Source organism: Ambystoma mexicanum, chromosome 10 (genome assembly GCF_040938575.1).
Source record: "Ambystoma mexicanum isolate Mex_15411 chromosome 10, UKY_AmexF1_1, whole genome shotgun sequence".
In the NCBI taxonomy this organism is placed as follows: Eukaryota; Metazoa; Chordata; class Amphibia; order Caudata; family Ambystomatidae; genus Ambystoma; species Ambystoma mexicanum.
The window spans coordinates 61,200,411-61,222,072 of NC_090932.1; the positions used below are offsets into that span (position 1 = coordinate 61,200,411).

Consider the following 21,662-nt stretch of genomic DNA (forward strand, 5'->3'; position numbering starts at 1 on the left):
AAGGACAATGTGGAAGACGGTGCAGAGGCATCTAGGTATGTGGTGGCTGAGGAGGAGGTGCTTTAGACCCAGACATGGGGCCTGGTGGGGTTGATTCCACTGGTGCAAGTGGTGCAGTCCAGGGACAGGGGCAGGAGGCAGCACAGGTCGCCGCAGAGGTGCTTGTGAGTAATCCTGTCCCTGATTCTGCGACTGAATCTCTCTGCACCAGCAGGGATGCCTCCTTCCAGGCCCGTCCGCAGGTAGCGGATGTGTCCACATCAACTGACCTTCCTCTACCTGCGGGTGAGGCAATCCGTGACAGGGTTGAGCCTGTCCTTGTCAATATCTCGATGCACACACACGTGATTCATGATGATGTGCGTGATTCCAGGAAGGACAACGCACATCATCATGAGCAGCTTTATGCCAATTTGAACAGGCTAGGATGGCTCATTGTCGCAGGGTTCCTTCATGTGCTGGCCATTCTTGCGACCCTCTCCTCCTCTGCACCCACTGTGTGCCAGTTGTCCTCCATGCCGTCTTCCAGCCCAGATGCCACCAGGGCACCCAGTGGACCTGCCTCATCCACTGCGGCCAGGCTGGTGGAGATCCTATCCTTGCCACAGTCGGGAGTCAGAGATTCAGCAGAGGTGGTCACCCAAGCAACAGGATCCCTGGCAATGGAGAATGTGCAGGCAACTTCCAGCAGGGCACGTCCACGACAAGCGTGGCGGTCGTCAGGATCCCGCAGCCAGTCGTGGTGGCAGAGGCAGATGACATCAAGGCAGCAGCACCAGGCTCAACATAGAAGGCGTCTGGACTTGGCGCATTCAGCTTCGCAGGCATCAGCCGAAGGACAGGAGGACACTGGACTATGTGACAGCGGATGGGCCAGCAAATGGTTGCTGAGCTGCGGAGGGCACGGCTCACCATGGTCAGGGCAGAAAACGCCATGGGGCAGGCATTGACCCGGGAACAGTTTCTCGAGGAGACTCGCAGGGATTTGGAGGAGACAATGTCGGCGTCCCTGCGAGTCCTCAAGGACAGAGCCCAGTCACGGGTCCAGGACATAGACTCAGAGTTCAATGATGCGCTGGGCAAGACTCTTGGTAAGAACAGTGAGCGTTAGAACTAGCCCGCCGCCATTGTATATAGTTGATTAGGCTTAGGTTTCCTTTCGTTTTATTTTTATTTTGGAGTCCATGGACATTGCTCCACTTTTTGTACATAGTTGTATTTTTGTAGGATTTTTTATAGTTTTCATTTGGTTGTGGGATCATAGACCCTGAGAACTTTCATTATTTATATTTCTAGAACTGTGGACTTTATTGCTTTGATTTTTTCAACACAGATGATGGAATGGGTTTTTTTTATTTACCCTTTGGAATCTGCATTTTGTTTGCTGCACATGGACCACTGGGAGCTTTTCCTTTTGTTTTGATCACATTTTTTTTTTCAGTTCAGTTCAAAATCATTTATTTTCCCTTGTCAAGGTTGTTTTTCGTTTGGAAGATTTCTGTTATTTAAAACATTCTCTTCAATTCACATATTTGTGTTGTATGCTCTCATTGGTTTGGTCCATGTGTCAGTCGTCATTTCCTCAGTCATGTGTTGCTGCTGTGCGGCCATGTTGGGCATGTCTTTGGGTGCATACATGTGTGCTTCTGTGTGCTTCTGTGCATGACATGCCATGGGGCCTGTACTGGGAAGTGGGTATAATGGATGGGTGTGGAGTTGCTTTGTGGGGGGGGCAGCGTGCAGTGGGATTTGGGTGGACATTTGCTACATGCATGTATGTTGTGAAAATGTGTTGGTTGGGTGGACATGTGTCGACACCTGCTGGCAGGCTGCCGTCACTGGGGCTGGGGGGTGGTGGACACGGGGGTGGGTGGTGGGCAGACTTGAGTCGGGCCTTGCTGGCAGGTTGCTGTCACTAGGGGTGGGGGGTGGGGGACATGAGTCGGGGCCTGCTGGCAGGTTGTCATCATGGGGGTGGGGGACATGAGTCGAGGCCTGCTGGCAGGTTGCTGTCACTGGGGGGTACATATGTTGGGGCTCCCAAGTGCATGGTGCCATGTGACCTGCCTACAGGGCATGGTCCGGGGTTGTAGGGGTGTCCCCTGTGATGTGGGCTACCTGTGGGGCATGGGGAGGGGGGAGGGCACCCCCCGGAGGGCCCACACTGGCAAATCATGTGTGAAAGTCTACACGCACCTCCGGAATGCACGTACCCCACTCGCGCCAGCCCATTTGCGTGTGAAAGTCCTTGCGCACCCCCGGAATGCACGTACCCCACTCGCGCCAGCCCATTTGCGTGTGAAAGTCCTTGCGCACCCCCGGAATGCACGTACCCCGCCTGCGCCAGCCCATTCGCATGTGAAAGTCCTTGCACACCCCCGGAATGTGCGTACCCTGCTCGGGCCAACCCATTCACATGTGAAACTCCTCATGCACACCCAGAATACACTTACCTCGCTTGCGCCAGTGGAATCGCATGTAAAGCGCACTCGCGTACACCTATATTCGTGCACCCGTGTGGTGAGGGGTCACATGCAGCACCTGCAGGCAGCCCAAACCACAGGGGAGCCCGCTACAACCCTGGACATGTCCCACGGACAGCCTATCCATGATGGGTACTCGTATTCCGAGGGGTGTGCGGGGAGTTCTCCAATGCGATTAGCCTGGCGTGAGCGAGGTACACGTATCCGATGGGTGCACAGGGAGTTTTCCACATGATTGGCCTGGCGCAAGCGAGACACACAATTGGGTTGTCGCGTGAGGGCTTAGTGGCGTTTTTTGCACAATTTCATGGTTGGGGGGTATGCTAGTCCACTGGCCTTTACACCATGTAGGGGATTTGTGCAGATGTTTTTGGAGCACATGGCGGGGTTGGGGGTGTAACTGGCGCTGCTGCAGCGTCACTGCGCCACTCTGCGCCTCGGCAGGATATGGATGTTTGAATCCATTGAAAATCGGTTTTGGTGCATGTGGCTGGCGCAATCTGGTGCACGCTCCCTCTGTGCGCCAGCCACGTGTGTAAATTTTGTGCTTCAATCCATGAATTACCTCATTTATCTCTTCACTTCTGTTTTCATATTTCTTTCTTACTTTCTTTTATCAATAATTTTGTGATTACTTTTTAATTATATTTTGTTTAGCTACCATTTGAATGGATTTAGATTTTTAGATACATAGTTCATTACTGCCTTTCCCCCATTTGAATCTTGCATGAAAGAATCCTTTAAAATATTCAATTTTAAGATGTATTTTCGCATATGTTTCAAATGTCTGTCATTAATTCTTAATTTGTGATATCAAGCTGTGAGTATGTTAATTACTTCTATATGTTTTTATTTGCATAGAAATCACATTGCCCAGTACTGAAACATCCACTTCTCGAACCTCAGAAAGTCCTAGTGCAAGCACCAGCTTTTCAACTTCTGGTACATTACTTCATACAATCTTTGTTTTTAATGTTGTCTTCCTCTGCTCCTTTCTTTCTTTCTTTCTTTCTTTCTTTCTTTCTTTCTTTCTTTCTTTCTTTCTTTCTTTCTTCCTTTCTTTCCTTCTTTCTTTCTTTCTTTCTTTCTTTCATTATCTCACTTTCCTTCTTTCTATTTTAATTCATCTTTTATTTTTTGGTTCTTTCTATTTCTTTTTTTCATTTCCTCCTACACTCATTTTCTAGTGTTTCTTTGTTACTTTCTTTTATCAGTCATGTTTTGATTTAATTTTATGTCTATGTTGTAAACAACAATTTTATTGGATGTAGATTTTTTCGAATGATAGTTCACTACATTCTTTCACCCATTTGAATCCTATGTAAAAAAACACTTTGAAAATCTTCAATTTTAAGATGTATCTTCATATCTGTTTCAGACATTACTATATTTCATCATTTTACATTTTTGATATTAAGCTATAATGATGTTATTCACATCTGTGTGTTTTTGTTTGCATAGAAATCACACCGGGCACTACTGAAACGTCCACATATCGAACTACCGGACCTTCTAGTGCAAGCACCATCTTTTCAACTTCTGGTACATTACTTCAAACAATATATCTTTAGTAATATCTTCCCATGCTTCATTTCTTTCTTTCTTTCTTTCTTTCTTTCTTTCTTTCTTTCTTTCTTTCTTTCTTTCTTTCTTTCTTTCTTTCTTTCTTTCTTTCTTTCTTTCTTTCTTTCTTTCTTTCTTTCTTTCTTTCATTCTTTCTTTCTTTCTTCCTCATTTCTAATTTTTGTATTTAGTTTTTTAATTTCCTTCTTTCATGTCCTCCTTTACCCTTTATCTCTACACTTCTGTTTTCAAATTTCTTTCTTAATGTCTTTTAACAGTAATGTTTTGATTACTTTTTAATTCTGTTTGGCTTGACCAGCATTTGAATGGATTTACATTTTTAGATACATAGGGCTGATTCATGGAATTTGTGTGCCGAAAAACAGGGATTTGTGTGCCATTCTGCCTGCAACTCCTCATTTGTTAAACAAGGATTTGCGGGCAGAATGACGCACCAATCCCCATTTATCGGTGCACAAATTCCATGAATCAGCCCCAGAGTTCATTCATTAGTTTCCCGATTTGAATCTTACATGAAATATTCAATTTTAAGATGTATCTTCTCATATGTTTCACACATTCATGTCTGTCGTTCATTTTTAATTGTGATATAAGCACTGAGTATGTTAATACTGCCGTACCATAGCGTTGCATAAGTCACCTATCAAAGCCGTGATTTTACTCATATACAAGTTAGCAGGTCTGTCAGCCTTCTAACGTCATATAACTTCTTCTTGGGTCCTACCACTACCACTCTATCCATCGACAGCCACATTTTCTCTTGGGTTCTCCCAAACCACTCCCATGTTATTCGTAATGGGGCCGCTTGATAATACGTTTTAAAATTTGGAGCCCCCATACCACCACTCACTATGGGCGCCGTCAGTACTTCCCAAGCCACCCTTGGTTTTTTCGTTTCCAGATGAACATCCCCACAATCCAATTTAGAATCTCAAAGAATTTCTGAGGAACTACTAATGGTTAAGCTTGGAAGTAGTACAATACCCTTGGTAGCAATACAATTTTAATAACAGTAATCCTACCTATCTATGAAATTGAAAAGGGATTACACTCCTTCAGCCACATTTTGATTGAGTCCAACAAAGGGGGATAGATTCCAAGGAATTGGAATCTCAGATATCAATAACCCTTATCTGTTCACATATACTGACCCACTCCTCCTCTGTACAACCATATTTTCTGATGTATAGGTATTAATTTTCAGGCCTGCCACTTCAACACATTTTTCAAGTTCTACAGTTAGCCCTGGCAATTAACTAGCCAAATCCATTGCTGTGAAAAACAAACCATCGGCGTATTCCACCACTTCATGCTCCACTCCTCCAAATGGTATGCCTCTAATATTCTTGTCCCGGATCTTAGCTATAAACTGCTCCAAGTGTATTATGTACAGAACCGCGGACAACGGGCATCCCTGTTTTGTACCCTGAGAGACCCTTATTCCCTGTCACACATAAAAGTTAATTGCGAAACCGCAATACAGGTGACTGATATTTTGCCTAAACCATTCGTGACAATCTCAGCCCAAACCGTTTGCCTGATACTTACACCCCCTGTAGGTTGATTGAAAGGACGGTACCAGGGACAATCTCAGGTCTTATCACTGGGCGGAAAACAAAATCAGATGGTACCCTTCATTCTTTCCGTGTGATCTCTGGCACCACTTTAGTCAGAACCAAGACCACTCCACCTGGTCAAACGCTTTTTCTGCGAATACCCCCACATAAAAGTCCTAATTTGTTTACCTTCTCGATCAGATGACACAACCGCCTTGCATTGTCGCATGTTTGCCTTCCCTTGACAAAAATTGACTGATGAGTTTGGGTATTAGATTTTCCAATCTTGATGCTAATATTTGAGTAAATAATTTTGCATCAATATTAATAAGAGCTATGGAGCAATATGATCCACATTGTGTTCTATCTTTGCCAGTATTGGGAAATAACACTACCTTTGCCTCTTACATGGTCTGCGTAATACATCCTGAAAAGGTAAAGAAGTTAAAAAGAGAAGTCATCACCAAATTTAATTAAGCAAAATGCCCCGAGCGGTGGGGGCATTCCCGACTCAGGTAATGCCCTGGGGCCATAGTTATAGGCCCGAGCGAAGCAAAAGCATATAGCTATTAGTACCTCGGCCCGCAAGATCTGTGGGACCTGGCACTATATGCATTTTTTTCTGTGCCGAAACGTTGCAGCATTTCGGGGCAGAATTTGTTTTTTTTGTAAACGACCAGGAAAATGGCCACCGGGAAAGGGAAAACCGAGTCCGTTTTATCTTTTCATGGTGGCCATCGGGAGCAGACGCACTGGGAACAGAATTGTTCCCAGTGCGTCTGTTCTCGACGAAAGAGAAGAAGGTAAATCGGGTTTGGAGGGGGAAGGGAGGGATGGGAAAGAAATGAGAAAAAAAACTTGCCTGAGTCCCCTCTTCGAGTCTCCACACAGCTGGAGGCTGCTATTGTCCCCCACCAGAGACAAAGCAGGTGGAAGGTAAGTGGGGGTGGGAGGTCAGGGAGGGGGGAGTTAAAAAAAACCATCAAAACACAAGAGTAACAAGGGATACCAGGGATATCTATGTACTGTCATCTGGCCTAGAATGAACATATACAAGATTTACATGGAAGGTCAGAGTACTGTTGCGTTCAAATGACAGGTGCTAGTGTACTATCCATGTCTACAAGGTCAAGCTGATTTGCCGTGCATAAACCTACTGTCAAGCACCAGCGTCCAACAATGAACAAGAACCTGAGATGAAGCAATTGAATTCAACCCAGTGGATGCTCGAATATAATTAAATATATTTATTGACATTATTAAACAAATCACTAAAAAAAACGGATTTTTCAATAATAAAAACATACAGCAATATTAGTATCAAAAGTTATATTCGTACTGATGAACCCTATCAGTTCATCATTGGACTGACCTGATACAACATTCCCATCTAAAAACCACAACCAACCACACTACAACCACACCACATTCATACACAATCCATTCAAAAATTCATTCAATAATGACAAACATATCATCAATAAAAATGAAACATTCTAAAACACCTATTGTACAATTTGTGATCCATTATTAATTTGAACCATAAAATTTAACGCCACTGAGCCTATTTTTCATTAATATAATCTCTTCTGGCTCAGGCGAATATGGCTTCAAACTGTTCACAAATAACAATACACTCCCCAACCCGACATGTTTCTTTCTGTATAATATCCAGTAAACAGAAATTCTTCAGGGGCACTGTGGTCCAGCAAAGTGGGGTAGAAAGTAGATGGAAAAATGAGAGACATGTATGGTACACCAGCGAAGCTCACTTGCATAAGAACACAACATCAATCAGGCCAAATGCTTGAATTACATGATTGATCATTACTACCACCGTGTTATCAATAAACGGGGCGTAGAAAAGGTGATTAATACCTTCCTTCTTCCTTAAACCAAGAAGACAGTAAGAGGACTGTGATCCACAAACCAAATAGAAGACACCATTTGAGTTGGTACCTCTACAGTGTATCCACCATCACCAACACGTCGTGAAACTCCTAGATATGCAGAATCAACAAAGAAAAACCTTACCAAAAGGAAAAGAATTCCTATCACCAAAAAAGTTTTATGAAAACACCAAAGAGTCAAGGAAAGTAAAAACAAAGGTAGTTTCTAACGAAACACTCACGTTCAATCTCCTGTGACTCTCTTCGGTGAACAAACACAGATAGGGTCATCACTGGGGGCACGCACCCGCCAGAACAATACAGCAGCGTGCAGTCCCTGATTTAATAGGAGGCGCCTCCTCACAAATTCTGTGTGAAAAAGATAGCAACTTGTCGTCTACCTGTAGACACAAAGGCGAAAACATGATTGATAGCCAGACCAAATGTAGCTCTGAAACAAACCACATATCTGAGGTACTAGAGTGACATAATGAGGTGAGGGCAAATATATATCACATTTGTCCCTGCGTGGTAACACCCCATAACGTACATTCCCGTTGCATGCACAAGCACTTATTAACCCAAAACTTACCTATTTGGAAACATCGAATGATTAATAGCCTCTGTATAAGTCTTAACCGTGTCCCGATGGGACTCGTCCCGTGAGATAACACCAACCACGAGAGTTAATTAAATCATGACCGTAGAAATGCCCAATCCTAAAAAGGAAAGGAAAACCATGACGGGAAACAATCGGCACGTAAAAGCAAGACTTCACATTGCTCGATTTATTAACCTAAAAGAACACCCCATATGTTCAGCAAACTCCCTGCATGTTGGGACTGCCATAAATCTATAAATAGATAATCACTAGCCCATTCCCGTGTTCACGCCAAGTGCTAGACAACATTCATGAATTAACTCACAACACAAGCAGGAAAAACAAAAACAGGAAAAACAATGGTCTCCCGTGCTTCTTTTATGTCCACAAGTTTCAAAAAACAGGGGGGAGCATAGAAGATAAATATAGCAACCCCACCCGAACCAAAAACACCTACACGCCGGAAAAGAAGTTCGGACAGGAACCATGACAGCGTACCTCCTTACCTACGTAGTTCTCCAAACAGCAGCGTGAATGGCCGCGGGAGACAAGACTGCCGGCATATCCAACAGTCAGTCTCCGGAGGTCTAGTAGATAAACCTACTCATGTTATCACGTGACTAGCACGTGATTAACACATAACGTGAATTAGCTTAATGGGACACGCCCCTCGAGCTACGTGCCAGCTCAGCCGGCCTGTCAGTCAGCGGAACCCTTGCAATATCGGATGCAACAGAGAAACGAGAACCGAGGTAATTAACGGCGGGGATTACTAAAATAGGACACCCGAATATTTAGGCACAATAGGCATCATTGTGCACCAGATACTACCACATGTGAACTCATGTGACAATAAAGGCGGGTACACAACTACCCACTCCTACAAGTGCTAGAAAGCTGGAATAAATAACAAATCCCACAATCCGTTCACATAAAAGAGGAAGACAAAGATCTCAACCCACAATGAGGAGATTCGAAAAAACCAAGGCAATGATCACAGTAAATCTCGGTCATAAAGAAGGTGAAAGGTTAGAAATTGCAATCAATCGCCTCATTTAAGCCAACCACATGGCTTCTACTCAGAAAAATAAGTTTGGTCTCCTCCCTCGATAAAGTGTGTTTATCCGCAGCACTATTGCTAGTAATCATAATCTTTTTTACTACTGTCCATCTCAGATCTTCACAATTGTGATCCCGCATTATAAAGTGCCCTACCATTGGAGCTGTTAAATTCCTGAGTCTAATACAGCTTTTATGTTCGCTGATACGAATTTTGATTTTTCGTTCAGTTTTACCGATATAAATCTTATGGCAAGGGCACCAAATGGCATATATGACAAAGCTCGAATTGCAATTCATGAAAGCTCTTTGTTCCCAAGGTCTAGAGAGTCCTATATCCACCTCGGTAGTACGTTTAGTAAGGGGACAGCAAACACACTTACCACAAGGAGTATGTCCCCTTACTTTCGGTAACCCCCACTGTTGAGTAATGGTGGTTTGTTTGTCAAACTTATTACTGATGTCATTCCTGCACACCATCTCTTTAATATTGCGTCCCCTTTTAAAGGCGCACCGTGGGGTCACCACAGGTATTTTAGCATGTGCTAAAAGATGCCAATGTTTTTTGCCAATCTTGACCACATGGTTAGAAAGGTGGTTAAAGGTACTCACAAAGACCAGTGGACCAGACTCGGATGAACTGACTTTCGGTCTATATTAAAGTAAAGCACCTTGGTGATTATTGGAGGCTCTCTTCAAAGACCTCTTCACAATTTTGTTAGGATATCCCCGCTGAATCAGATTATAACTCAAATCAAAGGCTTCCGACTCAAACCTCTCTTTCTCACTGCTGTTCCGTTTGAGTCGTAAAAACTGCCCGAAAGGTAAATTGTCCCTTAAGGACTTGGGATGGAAACTGTCATATCTGAGAAGGGAATTCCTGTCCGTAGTTTTGTGAAAAGGTTTCAATCCCAACAAATTACTAGAGGGATTGGAATAGATAGTTAGATCTAAAAAATCTATCTGCTCCCTATGAAAGTTCATAGTGAACTTCAAAAAGGGATTAATCCCGTTTAGCCAGTGAAAAAAGGATTGTAACGTGGTTTCATCACCATGCCAGATTAACAGTAAGTCATCTGTGTACCTTTGCCACAACGAGATACATTCTTTGAAGATATTATGTTCACTATAAACACTCATGTGTTCCACAAAGTCTACATAAAGATTAGCTAAGGACGGTGCCACGGCCAAACCCATGGCAGTGCCATGGACCTGTTGGTAAAAAAGGCCGTCAAATTGAAAATAATTTTCAGTAAGCGCCAACTCCGTGCACCATAAGATAAATGAATTGGGTGTCATACCAGAGCTGCGTTTAGTTAACAGCAACTCTTCGATAACATCCAGTGTGGACGACTGAGGAATTTTGGTATACAAAGAAACAATATCCATACTGACAAGAATATCCTCTTGAGGATTGAAATGTAAATTCTCAATCAATTTGATGACTGCCATCAAATCTTGGACATAGGACTTCATTTTACCAACAAATCCTTTCAAAAAGGAATCAGCAAATTTAGCCAACGGGTCCAGCACTGTATTCGTGCCTGACACTATTGGTCTACCCAGGGGATTCAGTAGTGTCTTATGAATCTTTGGCAGAATAAAGAACAAAGGAACACTGGGATCCCTCTTCACTAGATACTCAGCCTCCGTCCGAGTTATCCAGTTCCTGTCTTTTTCCTTTTCTACTTTGAGGGCGATAATATTCATCAAGCGTCCTGTTGGATCCTGTTCAACAGGTTTGTAAAAGGTAGTACCTGAATTCCCGCGGTGGACGAAGGCGTCCTCCAGCAGTGTGGAGGCTCAGAGCGGGGATGGCCCCACTTCGAGACTCCTCATTGACTAAGGGGCTGCCACGCCCCCGCTGGGGAAAAAGGCATGGAATCCGAGGGATTCCCGGCTGGGTAATGCCCCCACGAGGGCTAGTCAGAATGGTCCTTTCATTCTGATAGCGCCCTCGCCTTGTACTAATATATCTTTATACATTTTATAAAACAGTGCCAGAAAACCATTCAGTCCTGGGGCCTTCTTCATTGATAAAGACATGCTAGCCGCTCGTATGTCCTCTGGAGTGATTTCCCCTTCCAGCCCTTGATAAAGAATGCTAGCCGCTCGTATGTCCTCTGGAGTGATTTCCCCTTCCAGCCCCTCCCTTTGCCCTGGGTCAATTTTATTTAACAGGCAATGCTTCAAGTATGCCTCCTGGACTTTTTTTATCTGAGGAATCGGTAGTGTATAGCGCAGAGTAGTACTCTGTAAATATCTGCATTATATCTTCTGACAAAGAGCTAAAGGTTCCCGGTTCCGTTCTGATATGGAGGATGGCCCTTGCTTCCTGCTTTTTCCTCACTTGCCATGCCAACATACAGTCCCCTTGTTTGCCTTAATATAGTACTGCTGTTTTAAGAATAATAAGGACTTCTTAGCCTCCCTAGTCTGTAGTAGATCCAATTGTCCCATGATGTGCCTAAATTCCATCCTTAGGGTCACCCCCTATTTGTTTCCATTCTACTCATCACCTCCTTCAGTTGTGATTCGAACTCACCTTTCATTGAGATGATTTGTTATTCTCATAGAACCTTCCTTGCCATTAACTTGCCCCTCATGGTCGCCTTAAAGTTGTCCCACACCATCTGTTCCTGCATTCCCAGAGTGCTGTTCATTTCAAATTACTCCCCAATTTTACCCCGTAACTCATTGCTTATGATCGGGTCTCCTAATAGATGATTCAGAAATGTCCAGCACCACAGCCTGGACCCTCGTAGTTCCTGTTGTAAATGTATTGATATGGGTGTGTGATCTGATAGACTAATGGGCACCAGGTTCATTTTTTGTACTTGCCCCAGTAAAGTGGATGGCACCATATATAATCGATCAGTGAAAATGAGCAATGTGTACCCTTTGATTCCCCTCTGAGTTTCTTTCCAGGAATCTACCATAGCCAATTTGGTCACACATGCTTGCAATTTTTGAGTGGGGCCCTTGTGAGTTGAGTTTACTGTCACACTCCTGTCTACCAACAAATCCCATGCTACATTGAAATCCCCTCTTATTATGATATTTCCCACTGCATATCTTTCAAGCTTGGCCAGGTGCATATAGGGTAGCTACCGTAATCTCCCCCACTGGAGATGGGCGGAAATATATCTGCCTTCTTTGTCCACCTCCTTCGTACTTATATGTAGTCCTACCAATCCCTTAAAGGCTATAATGACCCCTCCCATTTTAACCCTATTGTTACATTGCACTATATGGGGGTACCCCTTGATCCCTAATTTGTGGCTATCACTCTTATGTATATGGGTCTCTTACAGGGTCAAAATTTTCAGTTTTCCCCGTCTTAAGAAGTCTTCTACCTTACATCTTTTAACGTGGGTGTTTCAACCCCTCCATTCAGTGTAAACAGTTGGAACCCTCTTTGACCCCGATGGCCATTTTGGCGTGTTAATTATTTCGAAGACAGCTGCCCCCATCCCACCCCTACTCCCTCTTGCCCCCTACTTGCCACCCCAAACACTCTGGTCAGACTGAACCCTCCCCCCCACCCATTCAACAAGCCATGGGGGCTAAGTCTCACTAAACACCCAGATATATATTTTGTAGGACTACTAGCACCCATACCCTCCCTCAATTCCAAGCATCAGGATCACTTCCCTCCTTCTTCTGGCACCAGCCCTCCACCGATCAACCACCCCATAGGTAATTACTCTGACTTTGCCCAGGCTACTCCAGGTCAGACCCATTCCCTCCGGACCTGGGCCATAATGTACCTCTTTTCTCTCATGGGCAAGTGAGTTTGTCCATTGGTTTGCTGAGACCACTCAGGCCCTCTTCTTCGATGGTAGGTCTCATACTTTGCTCCATTCCTAGTGTTTAATGTTTACTGTCTCTTGTGGTGGCCTCGTGACTTGTTGATTGCCCCCTTCTTCCTCAATGTTCATGATCCTAAGCCCTTCTTCGCAGGAGGTAATACGGTACTGGTGTCCTCCCATGAAAACAACAATCCAATTGGGAATGTCTATCTGTGTCATACTTGAGCCTGTGACAGAGACTTGACCACTGGCTCCATCATTCTCTGCTTCACTAATGTGGATTGCGCTATATTTTGACATTAGTTTATTTCGACGGCATTCACTTTGATGGGACTTGCCTTTCTAGCCGCTTGTAAAATTGCCTACTTTTGTCTGTATCTCTGGAGAGCCGTTACTGCATCACAAGGTCTGGTTCTGCTCTTCTATTGCCCACCAGGTGAATACGATACAGGGTCACCTCTCACCCCACCTCCAGCAGATCATCAAAAACCTGCTGCATCGTGTCTTTTAAATCTCTGTCCTCCACTCCTTCAGGGAGACTTTTTCACCTAATGTTAGTTCTCCTTGAACGATGTTCGAGATCCTCAGTCTGAATCTCTAGAGTGTGTGCAGCCATTGCTAGTTGGTCTGTTAATGCATCTATCTTGCGTGTGTCCTCAGTTAGCTCTTGAATGGCATTTTCCATAGTATCCAATCTCTCCCCCACTTCAATAATATCCCTGTGATGAATCAACTTCTGGGGCACCAGTGGTCAAGGGATGAATATCGGTTTCGAAACCATCAATCAATCCCACACCTCTAGTACACCAGAAGGAATCCAAACAGATTGGAATACAAGTGAATTATAAAACCTCCTTGTCCAATTTTGGAAATGTGGACGTATCAGCAGGCTTATCTGAGCAAAGTTGTGGATCATTGGTTAGTTGTAACACAGCAAAAATACAATTGTTACCCAATGATAAAAGGGACTGTCCAGTCAAGGTTGTATACAAATATCTACTTTATTATTACCACAAAAACAGACATTTCTAGCACACTACAAATACAACCCACCCTGTACAGGAACACAAAGTACAGACAGTTTCATGAAAGAAAGGGATGCACTCTGAATACTGACAAGAGGGTAGTTGGTAAAGTAATCAGTGTTACAGTTTAAGGTTATTCAGTTCAAGCACCAACGTGGCAAAGGATTGTATCTATCTCTAGGGGCCTTCAGAGAAGGAGCAGGGGGCAGAACCACAATGTACCAGGTGCTGAAGAAGTTGTTGGTGTTTGACAGCATCAAGGCGGTACCAGGGTGCTTTGCAATCCTTGAGACAGTTAGTGGCGGGAGACAGCTACGGGTACTAGGCGACAGGCAGTTCGGCAAACGAGGCTGGACGGACGTCTTCAGGCTGTCCGTCGTGGTAGCTCTGGGCCAAAAATCATTGTCTCTGTGCTGGTTGTCATATCTGTAACTGGTCCTGGTGACTCGGATGGCTCTTGTGACTGTGGCATGACAACAGTCAGCGGTGCAGCCGGATGTAGTTCGAGGACTCAGCTGTCTTGAAAATGTCCTTAAAAGATGCACCCTTGATGATGCTTGTGTGGCACTCCTCCTAGCTTCTTAACAGGGCTTGTGTCCTTTCAAGGAAGACAGCCCAAAGCTCAGGAGATTGATTCCATGCAACGGCCTTGTCCTTTGTCTAGAGACTCTCCGGCACTTCTGAAAAAACAAAGCTTGCTTGCAGAACCTAGCAGGACATGCTGTGTGCGGGCTGGGTATTGGTTCTGGAGCTGCTGGATAGGTCTTCTGAGTCTGGTGTCTCCCTCTGTGCCCTGGGAGATGTTTAGGGAGGGATCTTGCTTCCCTCTTGGAACTCCTTGCCTTCCTTCATTGGTTGAAAATGTAAGGTAGACTGTACCTTCAACTCGGGTCCAAATGAGTCCTTCTTCCTACTCCTTTTGAATGTCTGGATGATCTGTGAAGTGAGGGGTTTAGCCCTATTTTAAAGCCAAATGGGCCCAAGTGATTGGTGCAGGCTACGCCTACCTTAATGAACCAATCCTGGGTCCCCCCCAACAATCCTCTGTTATGAATGAGGTCATGACCATGGTGCTCGGCAACAGGACAGACAAGGAGTTACAACATATACCTAAGTCCCACCCATCTTACTGTCTGTTGTAGATGAAACTGTCTCCCTGGTTAACTGAGCCCACTTTGACTCTTAAAGAGCAGGCTTCCCTTGAAATGTTTGCTGGGAGCAGACTTCCTGTCTCTCCCAAATCACATCCTTCACCTTCTGAAAGGGGTCTGCTCTACATGGACACCTGCAGTAACTGCTGGACCCAGACAGGTCATTCACTGCCTTTCATACAGAGAGGTGGGAACTAGCATCAAGTTGACACATTGCATGCAAAAGGGGTGTTAGTCCCGCCTTCCTGTTGTCTCCTCTGGCAACCAAGCCTCTCCTCTAGGCTTGCTTCAATTATCTCATTAGTATGCACTGTCACCAGCCGGAGTATAAAAGGAATGCAAATGCATGGAGCCTTTGATATTTAAATTAGGCTGCTCATGGCTGGAGGAAGGTGTGCCTTCCCCCTTCAGGAGATGTTTTGATGTGCTGGGGCTGTCACATTCCAGCTGGATATGACAGGAGAAGACAGCGCATGTAGGCTGTCTATTCCCGAAGTACATGTGACTATTCGTTTTGTGCGGGAAGCAGATGGACTGTGTGCGGCATGGCCTCACACAGTCCTTCGAGGTTGATTTCCCAGCATTCATTTTCAATTATTAAAATATCAAAAAGCCCAGGCGAGCACACTCTCCCTGTGTGGATGGTCAAATTCCTCACAGTCCCCTTTCACCTCTTACAAGGATTGAGCTAGCTCTGTTCTAATTAGACTCAACTATGACTGCAGAGTCTCTGTCATTTGATCACTGAACTCTTTTAAGCACTGTTGACATTCTTCTTTGGTTACAGCTTGCCCAGTTATCCAAATTGGGGACCCTGCTGGGCCCTGTAGGTCCTGGGGAATCTGTTCTTCCCCCAATGTTATCTACTCTTCTTTCCACCAGAGCTTCTGTAGTGTTCCATCTTGCTTTTTCATTGCCAGTTTGGGAGTAGGAGCCCCTTTCTTGGGTTCTTTAAGCATTTTCCAAGACATCTGTAAAAGCGGTAGTGGGATATCCTTCTTGTCCCAATTGCTTTGTAGTCCACCTAGGTGTGTCTTATTCTTTATTCCTGTAATGTGCTTCTCCTGAGAGCATCCACAAGGCTTAGGCCACTGCCTCTCTCACGCTCGATTAGGGCCCACCAATACCTCTCCACCAGCACCACAGCCAAGCTTTGTCTGGAAATCACCTTCCCTTTTCCTGCTTACAAGGGTGTATCACCCCACGACCCGCTGCCTTTGCCTTCCAATTCAACCTCTTTCAAAATTGACACTTGTACTTGGGAACGCTACCTGCATCCGCTGGCTTCCTTATACTTTCTCCCCCTGCTCACCGACCTTAGAATGCATCTGGATTGCAGCGTGCTCCGCTCTGCTCAGGGCCTTGCTGTTGCCAAACATCTTCCCTCCCAAGGTCGTATACTCCTTCTCTGCCCTCTTCTCCACGTGTCCCCGCATACAGACTGTGCCAAAAAGTTCACCCTCCTATGGAGATAGGGTGCAATGCGTTGCAAACCAGAACTGCAGTAACAATCTGCACTCTCTCTACCGGTGGAAGGGGGTCCAGTCAGATCCTCCGGAACCTTCCTGGGCCTTTAGCTTCTAAAATGGCGATGGGTACTCCACTGCAGGAATATTTTGCATATCGCTCAATAGCCAGGTGTACCCATTTTAGCAAAATGTTTCTCAGAGTCCTGCAACGTCCATTCGGCCACAGCGCAGGTTAATCATCACCATGAGTGGGGGGCTTACAATGCAACATCTTTGTTGTTTAGGTGGTGCTGGCCGGGTGCCCTCTCCTCACAGAGTTCGCGTCCCAGCGGCCATCTTGGAAACTCACACCAATATTTATTTGTAGTGTTATTTTCCTCTTCTCATTTCTATCTTTGTTTGTTTGTTTCTTTCTTTCTTTCTTTTTTACTTGTCTATTTTATTATCTTACTTTCCTTCTTTCTATTTCAATTCTTCTTTTATTTTTTGGTTATTTCTATTTCTTTTTTCATTTTCTCCTACATTCAATTTCTTGTAGTTTCTGTTTTCTAGTTTTGTCTTTGCACTTTCTTTCTTTTATCAGCATGTTTTGATTTCATTTTATTTCTACGTTGTTAAACAACCGTTTTATTTGATTTATATATTTTTATTAATAGTTAATTACTGTCTTTCGCCCATTTGAATCTTACGTAAAAAGTGCTTTGAAAATGTTTAATTTTAAGATGTTTCTTCATACATGTTTCAGACATTACTGTCTTTCATCCTTTAAAATGTTTGATATTAAGCAATGAAAATGTTAATTACTGCTATGTGTTTTTGTTTGCCTAGAAATCACATCGACCACTACTGAAACTTCCACATTACATCACATTACAATATATGTTTAATTTTATCTTCCTCTGCACCTTTCTTTCTTTCTTTCTTTCTTTCTTTCTTTCTTTCTTTCTTTCTTTCTTTCTTTCTTTTTTTCTTTCTTTCTTTCTTTCTTTCTTTCTTTCTTTCTTTCTTTCTTATTTGTTCTTTTTGTGTTTTAGTTATTTTTATATTTCTCCTTGACCCCTTATCTCTTCACTTCTGTTTTCAAATGTGTTTCTTACTTTCTTGTATCAATCATTTTTTTATTTCTTTTTAATTCTATGTTATTTAACTGCCATTTTAATGGATTTGCATTGTTAGATTCATAGTTCAGTACTTCCTTTCACTCATTTGAATCTTACATTAAAAAACTCTGTGAAAATCTTCAATGTTATGGTGTATCATCATATATGTTTCACATATTACTGTCTGTCATTCATTTTCAATTCTTGATACTAAGCACTGAGTAAGTACATTACTTCTATATGTTTTGTTTGTGTAGACATCACTTTGCCCAGTACTGAAACATCTCAAACCTCAGAAAGCACCAGCTTTTCCACTTCTCGTACATTACTTCAAACAATGTGTTTAATGTTATCTTCCTTTGCTCCTTTGTTTCTTTGTTTCTTTGTTTCTTTCTTTCTTTCTTTCTTTCTTTCTTTCTTTCTTTCTTTCTTTCTTTCTTTCTTAGTAAGATGGGTGGGTGTGAGCGTTTCTGGCTTTTCATTTCGCCATGAATCTGGGGGTGAGGAGAAACATTCTTGGTACCCTCTCTTCAGTTCCCCCTCTGGTCTACTTGTCGATATATATGTATATGGTAACAGGGAGTGGGGATTGGGTAAACACCGTCAAGTGGGGCATCTAAGCCCTTCCTTCAAAATGACTACTGTAAACGTCACTAAAAGTACAACGTCTCATTGGTTCTATTAACTATAGGGCCATTAGATTACTTGGTCCACTATGATTGGTTTGGCATCGACCCCACTCATACTTTTCCACTTGCTTAAAAGCGTGCAGAATAGCCGGCCAGGTGCAGGGAGTTTGTCTGCGCCCCCAGCTTCCCTCCAATTATTGCTACAATCAATCATTACCTCAGTGGTCATGTGTCAATTATTTCTTTGTGGTTGGCCTCGAGACTGCTTCTTGGTCTGTAAAAGTTAAGGCGTCTGTGCATGGCACAGGTCCATGAATAGGTTTGAAAGTTTCATCCCTTCTTGTTCGTCTGGTCACGTGATTTCGACACTGTGAATTCATCTTATTGTTCAATCAATTTTGTGTATTTGATTTAATTCTGCCAGCCATCTGCCATCTGTGGCTTATCTTGACCTTTCTGAACAGGATACTCTGTTCTTCTTTTCATAAATTGTATCCACTGTTGGTCTATTTCAGCCAATACGACCTTGGCTTCTTGGCACGATTTGCCTTCGTCTGAGTTTCTCTCCATCTTTAATTCTCGATTTGTGGGCTGCAATCTTTCCACTTGAGACCTTTAGTAACCTTTGGTTGATTCTGCTCTAGTGCATAGTGGAATTATACTTATATAAAGTGCTCCTTTTGAGGTAGATATGAATAGGTGGCGCTTGCCGCAATCTATTTTACTACTAAGCATAAGCAAGCCTCACGATTTCTTGCTTCTTGCGGTTCCTTGCACATGTAAACGTTTAAACAAGGCTGGAATGGGGGTGTGCCTCCCGACGGGTGTTGAGACTCCTGTTCAGTCGCTGCGGCGCGTGATGAGTGTGGCGGACCCGCTTTCCCCGGTGTCACTGCTGCCGAGGAGCGCAGGGGCGGAGCTTGTGGCTTCCTCGGCACTGCATGACGACGCGGCTGGGGGGAGTTTGGAGGTGGACGCTGTGGTCACTGCCGACGAGGGATGCGTCTTGCATGATTCGGCGGAGGCGTGCCGTGACAGTCGAGCGGGGACGGCTGCCAACCCCCAGGGGCTGCCTGTGGCCCCTCTCTCATTGTCTGACATTGAGAAAGCTAGAGGCGAACGCGCTAGGAGCCAAGAGCGTGAATGTCAGGTAAGCTCCAACAGTTACCCTGCAACAATGGCGGACCCGGTTCTCCACGAGATTAGTGGTGAACGACATTATGATGAAGAAGTGTTTACTGCTGCGGTCTCGTTGGGGGCCTGTACGGAGCCAATCTTGACAAGCCCAGATTGTAGGCCAGTAGTGTCTTGTGATGCTCTAGGTCTGCTATGCGGATCCCGGGTGCAGAAGGAAATAGGGGGTTTGTTTACCGTTGAGCGAAGGAACTCCTTAGACGTGGTTTGAAAAGTACGGCAAAACCTGATTGAGCTGAATAAAGCATGCACTGGGAAACAGATGCCAGTGTCCACTCCTGAGCAAAATGGGGCGTGTAAATTACCTCAAAAAAGACAGTGTCATGATTTGACAGACGCTAATCGTGACATTTGGGGTTCTGGATTTTACAAACGTGCTAGGACTTTAGAGGCCGAGTCAACTGGCGAGTCCGCCCAGTCATCGGTGGGAAAGGTGGCAGAATCCCGGAAAAGGCTGACATCCCACCCCAATGCAATTCATGGCGTGAGGCTGGGTCAACTAAGCCAACGGTTGCACAATTCAAAGAGTGCCGATTCAACAGATGATTCATCATCAGGGGACTCCTCTCTTGTGGAGAGACCTTTTCCAAAAGTATGAAGAGAGCGTTTTGCCCCAAAGCATGCGGCTCATGAGACGAAGTGAAAGGTTAAAGAGGGCGGTTTGGCGCCTTGTGTGCATGTGCCCACAAATGATTTACTATCATCTTTGACTTCTGCAATGGCAATCTCGCTGGTGCCATTTACCAAACTCTATGAAACAATAAATGACAACGTGAAAGACCTAACAACGTTAATTACTCTAATGAATTCAAAACTATTGCATCTAGAAGCTTTGCACAGTGGACAGAGAAACACGCATGAAAATGTGAACCAGAAACTTCTGGCCTCCCTCGCCTTAGTGAATGAGGGGAAACATAACGACATGATTGATAAAAAAACTATTTGCAGAAGTGGCAAGGGAAGCTCTAGCTCTCTTTCGCAAATCCCATTTGGAAGCAAAAGGCAGCGAACAATCAGGAGCGTGTGCGGTCCGGCAGATACCACGGAAAGAGCTTTCGACGGCACTCTCTATATCACATAATAGTGTTTCTGCACCAGAGACAGAAGCTGTTCAAGGGCAACTAAGCCATTGAGAAATGAATCTTGGTCCAAGGAACACGAGCCCAAAAAGTACACTTGTGCCGTCAAATGGTTCTTCTGTGTCACCACCCACGGTGCTACCTCGACAAGCGGCAAGTGAGGTAGTAGGGTGCGCGGTATTTGGTGATCTACACAGTGTAAGTAGTGGACCCGACGGCTCACTGGAAACTTCCTTCCACTCAGCATTTTTACAAGCTAGAAGCGCTGTAAATCTGGGACAACTTGATAGTCAAATTGCGTCGGGTTCAACTCTTCATACTACAGCGCCGGAAGTGTGTTTAGGAAATACAACTGTAGATGTTGACGTGTCAAAGTCAGCAAGTTTGTTTCCCATTTTTGGAGGTGCAGATGCTGTCCAATTTAAAAAGGTGGAAAGTGAGAAATCCAAACCTCTGCAAGCCAAGAAGCAAAAAGATCTGCCAGGACGTAAGTTGAATCATCAAAGAGGTGCTCGCAAATTTCTGCACAACATTAATGTGCTACAGATTGTGGATAAAGCCATCACCACACGGCTGAACTTCGGTGTAGGCAGAGAGGAAGGCATTAAGTTTATAGCAGAGTCAATGCCAAATACTTCGCTAACAAATGTCTCTCAGATGATTGAAGCCGAGAATGCAGACCATGAGGAATTGATGAACTTGTCGGTGTATGAAGACGGAGAAGTCACAGAAGGTCTTCCAGCGCCTAGTGGGATCATCGTGCCTAGTAAACAGAGTGAGGCGACTACTGGAATGAATGCTGAGGTTGCCATGATAAACCCCACTTCGTGCGAACCGCTGGAGATAACGGACCATTCAAACAAAACAGTTGCGGTGAAGGGGGGAAGAAGCTGTGTCATAATGCCGTCTGAAGTTGGGAGTAAACAGGGACCCGGCATGTCTGAGCCCTGTGTTTTCTACTTTACAAGAAGAAAGAGACCAGCTAGCCATGAATTTACGAATAAAGCAGCTTGAGTCTGGCAGAGTGAGTC

At 44.3% G+C, this 21,662-nt stretch overlaps 1 protein-coding gene across 1 annotated transcript in view; it reads left to right on the top strand.

The window, feature by feature from the left end:
- LOC138492807 (platelet binding protein GspB-like) overlaps nucleotides 1-21,662 on the top strand; it is a 197,227-nt gene that overhangs the window by 94,614 nt on the left and 80,951 nt on the right. The window contains exons 7-8 of the mRNA XM_069620161.1: nucleotides 3,345-3,425; nucleotides 3,945-4,025. Coding sequence (XP_069476262.1) covers nucleotides 3,345-3,425; nucleotides 3,945-4,025 — 162 coding nt within the window. The remainder of the gene's footprint in view (nucleotides 1-3,344; nucleotides 3,426-3,944; nucleotides 4,026-21,662) is intronic.